Source organism: Ambystoma mexicanum, chromosome 3p (genome assembly GCF_040938575.1).
Source record: "Ambystoma mexicanum isolate Mex_15411 chromosome 3p, UKY_AmexF1_1, whole genome shotgun sequence".
Taxonomy (NCBI): Eukaryota; Metazoa; Chordata; class Amphibia; order Caudata; family Ambystomatidae; genus Ambystoma; species Ambystoma mexicanum.
The window spans coordinates 863,730,507-863,744,135 of NC_090925.1; the positions used below are offsets into that span (position 1 = coordinate 863,730,507).

General features: G+C 49.5%; 1 protein-coding gene across 1 annotated transcript in view; it reads right to left on the minus strand.

Moving 5' to 3' along the window:
- The window catches only part of KIF22 (kinesin family member 22), a 315,116-nt gene that overhangs the window by 57,794 nt on the left and 243,693 nt on the right, over positions 1–13,629 (minus strand). Inside the window, exon 13 of the mRNA XM_069652023.1 lies at positions 6,599–6,658. Coding sequence (XP_069508124.1) covers positions 6,599–6,658 — 60 coding nt within the window. The remainder of the gene's footprint in view (positions 1–6,598; positions 6,659–13,629) is intronic.

The window sequence follows — 13,629 nt, forward strand, 5'->3', positions numbered from 1 at the left end:
CCACCCTTGGACTACGAATCTGAGAACCTTTCGATGTCCTTTTAGAATGGGGATGTGGAAGTAGGCATCCTCCAAGTCCAGTGACGATAGGAAGTCGCCTTCCTCCAGCTTCCCCAGCACGTGCTGGAGGGTGACAATCCAGAACTTCTGGGCCTTGATGTACTTGTTTAAACATCGAAGGTCCAGGATGGGTCGCCAACCGCCGGTCTTTTCTTCGAGGAAGTATCGCGAGTACACTTCGAAGCCCCAGAGCCTCTTTGGGACGAGATCGATGGCTCCTTTTCTTCAGCATCGCCCTTACTTCCAGCAGCAGTTGAGGGATGTGGTTTTCCTTCCTGGCCACAGGTGGAATGTGGGGGCACTTTTTTTTTTTAGAAACTCTAGAGTGTTCGCAGGCCAGGGCATCCAGCACCCATTGGTCGATGGAGATGGACTCCCACACGCTGACGAACTTCGCCAGCCGGCCTCCCACCGGGGTGCTCAGGTGGGGACCCGACGTGACAGCTGGTTCAGTCCTGCTTGGCAGCAGTTTTGCCGCCGAGATCCTCCTGACTTGCAGCATCCTCTGTAGGCCTCCTGCGACGAGCGGGCCACCTGGCGGTACATAGAGGAGCCGCAGCCGAATCGTTTGGAAGCAGCTTGCTCGCCTCCGGAGTTCCAAAAGGGCAGCCATCGTTGCTGCAAAACTCCCAAGGCCCGAGACGTCTCCGTGTCGGACTTGATGCCCTGCAGTGACTCGTCCACTGTCTTGCCAAACAGGTTGTTCCTGTCAAAGGGCATGCCCAAAACTCTGGTTTGCAGGACGTCTTGGCGGAAATCGGTCACCTTGAGCCAACCATGCCGAAGGCAAACACCATTGCACAACTGGCAGAAACCAGTGTCAGCAATGTCCATGGCCAACGTTATGGCGTGGTCCGACGCCACCTCGCCTTCCTGCAGGATCTCCAGGGCCTCAGCCCTCTTGTCATCCGGGAGGAAGTCCAGCAGAGGAGCGATCTTAAACCACAGCTCCCTGTCGTAGCGGGCCACAATCGCTAGGGCGTTGGTCACTTTAATAGTCGCCGCCGAGATGACCAGTCGTCCCATGGCGTCCAGTTTCTTCCCCTCACCGTCTGGCGGGGAGGTTAAAGTTGAAGCAGTCACCCCCGCCGCGGTCTTCTTGGCCGTTGCGACGACCGAATCCGGGATCGGCTGCGCCCTAAGGCACAAGGGGGCGTAATCCAGGACCCGGGACTTCTCGTACCAGTCTCTTGGCAGGAGTCGTTGAGGGGTTCTTCAGGAGCGACAGCCCCTCACCCAGATGTCGTCAAGTAGCTTGACCGAGATGACCGTCTTCCTCTTGGCCTCACGCCGTTGATGGAGGAAGCCTTCCTTCTGTTCTTCGGGGCAGAGCAGGAAGAGCTCTGATGCCCTGGCGATGATGGCGTGGAAGGAGCCAATTTCGTCGTCGTGGAGGCCTGAGGAGGTGGTGATGGAAGGCCCACCCCGTATCTGTCCCCGTCGTGGCCGTATCCATTCACGTGTCATCCCTAGGATCAGGGGAAGGAGATGAAGGCTGTGAGGGCTGGAAGGGCGGGGGGGGGGGTTGAGGGGGGGGGGATGAACTCTCCTGCTTGTTCAGGACCTTCACGACTCCAGCCAGCTCTTCTTCAGAGGCTGTGTCCGTGATGGCCACCACGCGCACCCCCTTTTTTCACCGGGGTTCTCACGGGGGTTTATCAATGGGTTGAAAAGAGGATTCCTCTGCGGTGGCAGGGAAACTCTGGGCCCCGAGGTCGCCTCCACTGGGGTAGCCAGGCCTGCCACGACTCCCTCGATAGAGGCCTTAGCCGGGTGAATCAACAAGGCCGTCACGACTTTGGGCAAGCTTGAGGCCTTCACCTTTTGTGGGGGGGTCACCACCTCCCTCTCCCTCAGCATCGACCGGGACTTCTCCCAAAGCTTACCCAAGTTCTCAGATTTCCTCTTCCGAGCCAGAGCGTTGGATCGTGGTTGATGGCGTCTGTGAAAGAGCGCCCTGCATGGCAGCCGAGGAGTACGACCATTCGGCGCTCCTGGTGCCTGCAGACTCATGGTGCTTTGCCTTTTGTTGGGCCCCCGTTGCCGGAGCACCCTCAAAGGACTTAGAAGACTGCTCAGACCTCTTCTCACCTACCGCTGGGCTCTTCCCTTCCAGCCAATTGGTGAGGCAGACACGCCGATCCTTCAAGGTCCGCTCCAAAAGATTCTTGCTCCATGTGCGTTTTGTCTTCGTGAAGGCAGTACAGGTATTTAGAATGCTTGTCCTCGAAGACATTCTGCAATCCGAACAGCTCGGATCCGGGCGTCGTGCTTCCTTTGTCCTGGGCCATGTCCACGCGGGGTAGGCCTTGAAGAACTTCTGGAATCCTCCAAGAAGCGGAACTCGAGGAAAACTTCACCCTTGAGGGCGATAGAAAATTCCGAAACGGGTCCCTGTTGATCGGAAGTAGAAACGGTAGAGCTTGAGGCTCAATTGACCGAAAATATGAGATTAAACTCTGGAGAAAAAAAAAAAAAAAAAAAAAAAAACAACACGCAATACGCAGTAAAAGCGAGAGCTATAGAACGAAGACTCCCAACACTTGAACGTGCAGTAAAAAAAATCGGAGGATGGCTGCAAGAGGAGGGGCCTAGGTAGAGGGCAGTCATTGGTTGGGGATAGTATGACCCCAGAGACCAGCAATTGGTCATTAGGAGAAAGACAGTTCAGAAACAAACTGATTTTTTCCTTACCGAGGATTCCCAGCCGGACGACGGGGAATATTCATGAGCATGTGATTCCATGTCAGACCCCATGCTGGAGAAACAATGTCTCTTATGTAAGAGCTCTGCTATAGGGCGACCTAGCACTGTGCGGTTAGCACTGGATGTCGGACCATATGCACAGCATGCGATTCCAAGCAGGTTAACAAGCATCAGAAATATACAATATTGGCCCTATGGCAACAGGGCATCAAAACCTTGTCATCCCCATTTAAGCTATTTATCTTGTCAAAAAAAAGGCGTTGTCGAGGATGATCCAAGATCTCCGGCCGATTGAATAACAGTGGTGGCAGAGTTTCCGGTGGTACAAAACCCAGCCACCATCTTATGTAATGCACCCACTGGAGCTGGCTATTTTACTATTTCCAATTCCATTGCACTCAGATTCACAGTATCTCAGTGTTCCAACATACCAATTTACCACAAGGGTATTGCAAATTCCCGAGTGTTTAACAGGGTGTCACAAATGGACTTAAGTAACTTAAAGATGCATAGCACAATGATAGCGTGTTGATCTTTTGGTGTGCAGTTCAATAGAGGACCAATGTAGGGAAGATCTGATTACACTCATTGGCAGAGAAGGGACACAAGGATAAGCTGCAATAATGTTGAAAGGAAGTAGTGTACTTCGGCCAGATAACATTAGCAGAATAGGAGGGTCACCCAAAAAGGACAGCAGCAATACAGCATGCACTGCAACCAAACCCAGTAAAGGAAATTCGTAGGATTATGCAACTATTGCAGGGCGTGGATATTCGATTATTCCACATACACTAATCCCTTCCTCAGGTATTGAAAGACACAGAAAGCAAAGGGCCCCTTGGTCTGGACCCCAGAGATTGTCATTCAAGGAATTGGAAGAGGCACTTAATGTCCCCGTTCTGGCAATGCCAGATTATAAACAGAAATGTTATTTGTTCACACATTCCAAATGACGGCTGTTCACTCGGAAGACACTGCAAGGCCACAAACCATTGGCGGACTACAGCAGTTTCCTAGAATCAGTGATGCAGGGGCACTTTCCATGCAAACAGCTGCTTACAGCAGCGACATTCACAATACAGAAATCAGCCACAATTACAATGGGGTGCACAGTCACATAGCAGAACACGCAGCATTGACAAATCAAAATGCACCCTGACCACCCAACTAGCTTTGGGTTATGAGGTCATTCACAAATCCGGCTATCCAAATTATGAGGCGTCATTTTGTGAACCCAGCAACATCCATAGCAGTACCACATCAACAGACTAGGCACAGGATTGTCCTACATACATGGGCTGGACAGCGGGCGACAGTGGTTCAGGAAGAGCACAAAAGAGGGCTATCTACTTGGTGGATGGGTCGACGATCAATCAGAACACTGGGTGATGACACAGGTGCAGTGGTAGTTGGCACAAATTAGGTTGCCCATTGTTAGGGAGAATTCTCAAACATGTGCTAATTCCCTTCTACCTTAGAGACGGCCCAGCTCTTTCACTGAACTTCAGGACTTTTAAATGGCCAACCTGGAGAGAGTGATCCTTTTTCTCATCCTCGTATTATTGTGATTTAGACTCTTAACTTTGGAGTCTGACAAACTCCATAGACATCTTTTACATTGTGCCATTTCCCAAAGGTTTATTGTTGAAACTACTGTTTCCAAGAGCAGTGAAGTGTACTTGACTTGCATTTTGTAACTTTCTAGACCCAGCACACAGTATCTCACCATAGGGTGCTGGAGGGGTTACTTAGTATCCCATTTGTCTAGTTTCTCACGTAACATTATGTTAACCCTTTCTACAATTAATGGCTGGTGGCAGTGGTTTACTTTTTACCACCATTGTTTGTTTTTACTGCGTTCGCAGCCACAGTAAGGCACCCATGGGTGCCCATTTCGTCAAAATGGCCCTGGTCGTTTTTCACCATCTCTGGTCATAAAAGGTCCTTCTTGAAATTTACTCTTTGCGCCAAACTAGGTTTGGTCCCTTTGTTAGTTTTGTCTTTGGTGGGATTCACAAGTGAATCCCGCCTCTGGCTCCAGTATGACTGGAAGGGGCTTGAAGTCAGGTGACTGAAACTCTGCTTAATCCCTTTGGTTATAGGAATGCACCCAAAGGTGATTGGCCAGTTGGCTGTCCAGCAAGGACAGCCACCCTGCTGTGTGATTCACAGCTAGGCTGGAATGAATGGGAGAAATATGCATAAAAGGCAAGGCTTTTTGGCTTGGAAGGCAGAGTCAACCAGTGGACAAAGGAGTCCGAAGAACTTGGAAGAGACGCCTGCTGCTACTCCAGAGTAGGCACATTCCAGAGAATTCTCCCCAACAGTACCTATACTACATAGAAATATCACCTACGTTTGTATCATTGCGTCGTAGTTGCATGTCCATTTTCACAATGCCTTGAGCAGGGTCCATGCACACAACGTGCAGCTGCATTTTTAGTGTGAGAAGTATTTCCAGGATGGGGGGGTGGGGGGGGGGTTCCACGTGCCAGTGCCACGCCCAGGCCAACAGTATTGCAGGGTGCTTAAATTGCCTGCTCAAGAAGCGTGTAGCAGAACTTTGACATGCTTCACAAGAGTTGGCATTGTCTGCCACTCGCTTTGTCTTACACAACACGCTTGGCTCAGACCACCATTTCACCACACACTAAATAGTTACCAGCAAGTGAATGCATGCAACTTCTACTCCTACACATACAATTTCTGATGCGTACAGCGTACCACAGGTTCTGGGGATGCATTTCAAGGATCGCTTACACAGCTTACTAACTCCATGAAATCTATTTCACATCAGTTACCGGCTTGTCAAAAAAAGCCGGCTGCCACCTCAGATTTATCCCACAGTAGGAAGGGGACTTATCACAGCCTTCCTTTTATTTAGGAGAAAAGTTCTTAATTAAGAACCTCAGGGGGAAATGGTCCGAGTCCAGATTTGAAGGTCCCTTTCACAGTCACCTACTGCACCCAATCAGCTGTCAAGGTAGAGGGCAGGCGACCATGGATCATGTATCCGATGTCCGCCAAGACAAGAGCAACGGCCCCCTACTGGGAGAAGGGAGAGTGAAGGAGAGTATTGCGGAAGTTGCATTGACTGTTTCAGATGAGTACCTATGTTTTACTGGTTATTAAATCATATGTGGTACTTAACAACCCCCCCCCCGCTCCCTCCCCCAACAGGGAATGTAAATACCCGTTTCATAGTAATTGTGTGGCAATATTTGGCTAGAGGTTTTACTTGCTTAATGTGCATTTTAACTATTTTTGTACATACCGTTCTAACTGGAATTGTGCTGTGCGAGGACATTTAAGCCCATTCCCCCACCGCATCCTCCCCAGACTAAGCTTTATCGCTCTGCTACCTTAACTTGATTGAGTTTTGCCATTCAGTGTCTTCTGGTTCACCATAATAGGCCAGACGCCTGTAATCCATTTTAGCGTCTGCTGATGCAGACTGTTTGGGTCCATTTGACCTAAAACATTTGATCAAATGTGACTTTCTGGTCTAAAAAGATCCCCCGAAAGGACCACCCCACTTCCCCCTCAATCCAATCTAGTCTTACCCACCCTACATATATTGAATAAAATTTGACCAAAAAAGTCCAACATTTTTTTCAGGTCAAATGTTGATGTCAATTATGCCAATACCGATGCAGTCATGTCTGCTAGCATGCATTTTCAATCTCCCACAAGTATGGAGTAAAGGGGGCTGGACCGGGTCCCAATGAGGATGGGGCAACACTCACAAGGTAGTGTTTTAGTAATAAAGGTTACATTTTAAACACAAAAAGGTATGCAAAAACAACATTTTTCAAAGATTGTGCAAATGTACCTTTATAAATGAAGCCACCATCTTGGCCGACATGCCTTCAATCTCCTGGAGGTCTTCTATCTGTGACGAAAATGTAGATTTTTGTTAGAATACCAAATCAATGGCAAACACTGCAGAAACAGTCCTGATTTGATTGTAAATTTGTATAGCGCTTATTGCATGACGAACCCTGCAACAAGTTGCTTGTAGGTGCAGATTAACAATATACTCTGCAGAATTTTAACACTTGATTTAGTAATTGAATGATTTAAGCAAACAAGTAGATTTTTCGTTTTCTGACCACTCAATGATTCAATTTGCTGCAGTCTTTGTGGGAGACAGTATCAAGAACGTGGTCCCGCAATGTCTCCCCAAGATAAGGTTCTGGCGGGAGGAACTAGCAGTTGGGGCAGTAAACAACGATCTTCAACTACAAATAAATTGCTGCCAGACCGTGGATACATTTAAAAAAAAAAAAAAAACATACATAGCTTGAGTGGAACCCTTTCCTTTATAGGGAGCCAATGAAGGCTCCTTCTGAAGGGAGAGTTTTTTTTTTTAGATCAAAGATTCATCGCACTGCAGCATTCTGTGCAACCTGTAATCTCTGCAGTTGATACTTCAGAATACCAATCAAAAGAGCACAGTAATCCAACCAAGCATTGGTAAGTGTCCTCACTAATGTGAATCGATCTTTTTCAGAGACTAAATTCAGCAAATGTGTCACAAGTTTAAACTGGTAATATACTGATTTGATAGTCTGATTTACCTGTGTTAAAGGTCTGACTGCCAAATGCAGGCCAGGTTTTTTACTATCCGAGTATATTTCACTAAAACTCCCAAACAATGTGAGACAAGGAACAGAGTGAGATATTAACTGTATTCTTATGGGACCCAAAAACAAGCTCCATTTTTGTGGGGTTCAGCTGGAGTTTGATCTCATCAACTTTGGATTTTACTAGCACAGGCTACCACTTGTTCCATAGCCTCCAGTGGTTGATTTAACCTAACTTAAATCTGTGGGTGATCAGCGCAGGAATGATAACAGATTAGCTGGGCAAAACTATCTAGCAATGGTCGAATATAAACATTAGTGGTGACAAGGAGTCTGTTTGCAGATAAAGGCAAGGAAAACGGAATGGTTGTGGTAAAGGGTGGTAATTGTTGGCACTAGATGAGCTGCTCTGGCCCTCTGGTCAGACACCCAATGCCCTACCTATGATGGAAGAGGGGAGTTGTGTCTTGTTGCCGGGCTGTGGACAGTAGATTGTGATACCTGTCTGGGAGGGATAGGAGTAGAAACTAAATTAGGCTCTCTGCATGTGGTTATCTATATGCCACGTGCAGTGCTGACACCAACAGCCTGTAAAGGGGATAGGAGGGCAACCAGCAAGGTGGTGGGTTGATACGAGAGGGGGATTAGATCTCAGATGAACCAAGTAGTTTTGGCTAACATGTACAGGTTGGAGACATTGGGATTTCTGTGATTGATACTTTATTCACCCTAGTGCCTCAAAGCTCGTTGCATGCGGGTGGTTGTCCAACTAAAGAGGGGGGAAAAACGAATATAGTTTTCTGCAAACTAGTTTGCTTTTTTCTTAATACCGCACATTGCCACTAGTTCATGGGGTGTGCTGAAAACCCATGCTTCTCTGGGTTCAGTTTGTCGGTACCCCCTCTTGGTCTTGGGGATATCGTGTGGTGTTGTGGAGAAGCCACAACAGGTCTGGTCGACTGGTTTCGATGGTTATGAGTGGTTATGGACCATCTTCTTCAGGACACGAGTCTTCATGTGGTGATCAAATCAAAAACTGTCCTCGTGGTAGGGCAGCATGGGCAGGCTGCATGGAATCCTGGAGTGGGAGACAACGAAACATTGCAAGGAGGGCATGAGTAACCTCTAGTTACAATGTTGCATAGCGATGTATCCAGAGAGTTCAAAATCATGTCAAAGCTTACTACTGCTGTTAAAAAGTGCATGTGCTCATTTGTTGAATTAGAGTATTGCCACTGAGTGGTGGCTAAAAGACACTCTAGACGACTTTGCCCAAACCAGAGAGTGAAAAAAGGTAGGTGCAGGTGGGAGGGGCAAGAAAGAAAAGAGGGGGATGGGGGAAGAAAGGAGAGTGGGGCCAGGAGCTGGCCCGTGCTGATGTGGGTGGGAGCAGAGCTGTGTTGGCCGTATGGGTAAACGGCAACGAAGTGCTCATGCAGGGTGGAAGAAACGCTGGAAGCGCCTACCTGGATGCAGGAGAAAAGTCGGGTAATCCACAGCGTAGCTGTGGAACAAGCACGCTCTCCAGGTCTGCGCCTGTGATAGGGAGAGTGGCTGGGTATGAGACTGGGTTGTGCTGCTGGGGCGGTTAAACTGAGTGGGTGAAAAGTGTTCTTACTGTGTTGGCTGTAGCGCCGACTGTCGCTGCAGTCCGTTCGATCAAGGAGTCAAGGAAGTTGTGTGAGGACCGCAGGGATAGCGGAGTTCCGCGTGTGACGTGCTGCGGGGGCGTGACTAGGTCCTGGCAGACTGCTGAGGCCAATCCTAGATGGATGCGAGCCCTGCGCTCTGCCAATGCGCCAAATGGAGGGTGTGCGCGCCTCGGGTGGAGGCCCTGGGTGGAGGCTGGGCCAGCTGTGGTTGTAGGGAGCGCCCGGGGAGAGGGGCGGCTACTTAAAGAGCATGTCGCAGACAAAGGAAATGAGTGGAGGGGCGCAGCTAAATATGAATGCTGTAAGCGTATGAGGCGCGATGCATAAACATGGTTGGAAAGGTGGGAGACTGAAAAAACACAGGTGAGGAGTGAGCAGGGTAGTGCCGAAAAGCTAGGTTAGTTCAAAGGCATGCCCCGAAGAACAGGAGGGCACAGATTTGGAAAAGCTGCGTGCCAAGGGGGTTGAAAGGAGGGGCAAGGGAAAGAGTGGAAAAGCAAGAGGGAAAGAAGGGACAGGATGCAATGAATGGACTACACAATGAGGCAGTGTGTGTCAGAGGACACACCATGTGCTGCTGGATTCAGGCGGAAGGTGGAGACTCAAGAGGGAGAATAAGTGGTGATGTAAGAACACTAATGCTGTACCACTGCAAGCTCCTGCCACTGCATTGCTTCGTTCAGGCCTAGATTACACGTGTCCAGGCGGAAGATCCACTTTTGCTCTTGCGTGAAGAGCATGGCGCAGTAGTTTCCTCCTTGTTTCGGCCACTTCATCCTCAAGGAATCTCCATTGGAAGGATTCAGCTGTGTTGTCTTCTGCCAGAAAATGGGGGACCATTGGTGCTGTCAGTTTCTTGGTTCGGATACATGATCTGTGCTCGATCATTTGTTTTTTGACCGAGCCGTCATTCCAATGTAGCGTAGATTGCATGGGCAAGTGATCATGTACACTACTCCTTTGGTGTTAGTTTGTGAAAAGTCTTTGGACCCATGGTGTTGTCCAGCCCGATGTCCACAGTGGTGCTGAGAGCAGTGTGTGTGCACATGGAACAGTGTCTGCAAGGGCTGTGGCCCACTGGATGAGTTTGGTTCCATAGGGTGCTCTGCGTGGCTGGTGCTGCATCAGCTTCTGGGTGCACTGTGTTGACAAGTGCGTTTCTCAGATTGCGTCTTTTGAGTGCAAAGCGTGGTGATTGTATATTAGACGTGCCTGAATTCCAAATGGGCCATAAGGACTTACATTTTTTGTTATTTTGTTCAGTAAAGGAGAGTACCTCCCCTTTGGTCAATTTCTGCGCTATCAACGCCTTTGTAGCAGGACAGATTACTACACCGCTCAGGCCAACATCCTCAAAAATCAACTGGCCCAACGCGGCTACCCGCGTAAGATCATACATGACACCTACAAGAGGGCCAGATATATTCCTCACCCATGTACACTTGACCACCATACTACTCTCCTTTACTGAACAAAAGGAAGAAAGTCCCTATGGCCCATTCTGAATACAGGCACATCTAATAAACCATCACCACACTTTGCACTCAAAAGACGACTGTTGTGTCTTGACTGTCGTGTAGTCAGAAGAGTCCTCTGTCCGCAAGTGCAGCACAGAGAGAATCTAAATCACTCTGTACAACCTTTGAGGCCACAGGTGGGAGATGATCTTCCGGAACCGTGGACCTCTGGGAACCCCGAACCACTGAAAAATAAAGCACTGGTTAAGTAACAAGCCTAAGACAGCAATAACAAACCAGACAAGGAAGTGGAACGGTCTTACCAACAAGTGGCCGTGGAGTATCTGCTGCACCTATAGGAGGAGGTTCCGGGACCCAGCAAGGCGGTTTCCTTTTGCAGGGCAATAGATCACACGGAGCTACGTGTGCCGGGCCCACCTGCTGCCAGAATCCGGACAAGGAAGCTGAGCGGAACGTAGTACCAAAGGGTTAAGTCCAGAAGGCAGTCCGTGAATCATAACAAAGAATCCAATGAAGCAAGAGCCAGAAGCCAGGGGAAATCCGATAGCAGTCCGTAGAGTAATCCGAGGTCAGTGTCCAAGTAGTCCGTAGGAATAACTGTAGCCCGAACAGGTGTCCAAATAAACAGCTGTTAAGCACCAAAGTGTTGTGATGCGGCTGTTTAAATACTGGCGCTGCCTATTACCGTCCGGTCACATGAGTCACAACCGGATCACGTGAGCGTAACTTAGAAACACGTGATCGGGAGATGCTGATCATTTGACACGGAAGAAGCCGGTCTCGCATTCGCCAAGGGACACGCCAATGGAACGGGCGTCTCCGCGAGTAGGCAGCATGTCGAACAATGCATGGTGGCACAGGGGGACTCGGGGAAAAGCACAAGTGAGTCCTGGAACCAGGCAAGAGGACGGCATGGAGTGGAGGTGCGAGGACGGGCAGGGGGAACACTAGGAACACTGAGGGGTGAGTGTGTGGAGTGCGTAATGACGCAATCTGAAAGACGCACTTTTTAACAGTGCACCCAGAAGCTGACGTAGCACCAGCCACACAGAGCACCCTATGGAACCAAACTCACCCAGTGGGCCACAGCCCTTGCAGACTGTTCCATGTGCACACAGACTGCTCGCAGCACCACTGTGGACATCGGCTGGACGACACAATGGGTCCAAGACTTTTCACTAACACCAAAGGAGTAGTGTACATGATCACTTGCCCATGTAATCTTTGCTACATTGGAATGACGGCTCGAGGTCAAAAAAAGAATGATCGAGCACAGATCATGTATCCGAACCAAGAAACTGACAGCACCAATGGTCCCCCATTTTCTGGCAGAAGACAACAGCTGAATCCTTCCAATGGATGATCCTTGAGAAGATCAAGTGGCCGAAACAAGGAGGAAACTACCGCGCCATGCTCTTCACGCAAGAGCAAAAGTGGATCTTCTGCCTGGACACGTGTGATCTAGGCCTGAACGAAGCAATGCAGTGGCAGAATCTTGCAGTGCTACAGCATTAAAGTGTTCTTACATCACCACTTATTCTCCCTCTTGAGTCTCCACCTTCCGCCTGAATCCAGCAGCACATGGCAGGTCCTCTGACACACTGCCTCATTGTGTAGTCTATTCATTGCATCCTGTCCCTTCTTTCCCTCTTGCTTTTCCACTCTGTCCCTTGCCCCTCCTTTCAACCCCCTTGGCACGCAGGTTTTCCACATCTCCGGGGCATGCCTTTGAACTAACCTAGCTTTTCGGCACTACCCTGCTCACTCATCACCTGTGTTTTTTTCAGTCTCCCACCCTTCCAACCATGTTTATGCATCGCGCCTCATACGCTTCCAGCATTCATATTTAGCTGCGCCCCTCCACTCATTTCCATTGTCCGCGAACTGCTCTTCAAGTAGCCGCCCCTCTCCCCGGGCGCTCCCTACAACCACGGCTGGCCCAGCCCCCACCCAGGGCCTCCGCCCGAGGCGCGCACACCCTCCATTTGGCGCATTGGCTGAGCTCAGGGCTCACACCCTCGAGGCATCCATCTAGGATTGGCCTCAGCAGTCTGCCAGGACCTAGCCACGCCCCTGCAGCACATCACACGTGGAACTCAGTTATCCCTGCGGTCCGCACACAACTTCCTGGACTCCCTGATCGAAGGGACTGCAGCGACAGCCGGCGCTACAGCCAACACAGTAAGAGCACTTTTCACCTGCTCAGTTTAACAGCCCCAGAAGCACAACCCATTCTCATACCCAGCCACTCTCCCCATCACAGGCGCAGACCAGGCGAGCGTGCTTGTTCCACAGCTGCGTCGTGGATTACCAGATTTTTCTCCTGCATCCAGGTAGGCGCTTCCAGCGTTTCTTCCACACTGCACGAGCACTCGGTTGCCGGTTACCCATACAACCAACACAGCTCTGCTCCCACCCACATCAGCACGCCCAGCCCCCGGCCCCACAATTTCTTCGCCCTCCCCCCCTTTCCTTTCATCTGCACCTACCTTTTTTCACTCTCTGGTTTGGGCAAAGTCGTCTATAGTGTCTTTTAGCCACCACTCAGCGGCAATGCTCCAATTCAACAAATGAGCACATGCACTTTTTAACAGCAGTAATAAGCTTTGAGACACGATTTTGAACTCTGGATACATCGCTATGCAACATTGCAACTCGAGGTTACTCATGCCCTCCTTGCAATGTTTCGTTGCGTCTCCCACTCCAGGATTCCATACAGCCTGCCCATGCTGCCCCACCACGAGGACAGTTTTTGATTACCACATGAAGACTCATTGTGTCCTGAAGATGGTCCATAACCACTCAACCATCGAAACCGGTCGACCAGACCCGTTGTGGCTTCTCCACAACACCACACGATATCTCCAAGAGGGGGTACCGACAAACCTAACCCTAAAAGCCAGAGAAGCATGGGTTTTCAGCACACCCCATGAACTAGTGGAACTGTGCGGTTTTAAGAAAAAAGCAAAATAGTTTGCAGAAAAACTATATTCGTTTTTTCCCCCCCTCTTTAGTTGGACAACCACCCGCATGCAACGAGCTTTGAGGCACTAGGGTGAATAAAGTATCAATCACAGAAATCCCAATGTCTCCAACCTGTACATGTTAGCCAAAACTATTTGGTTCATCACTATGAGATCTAATCCC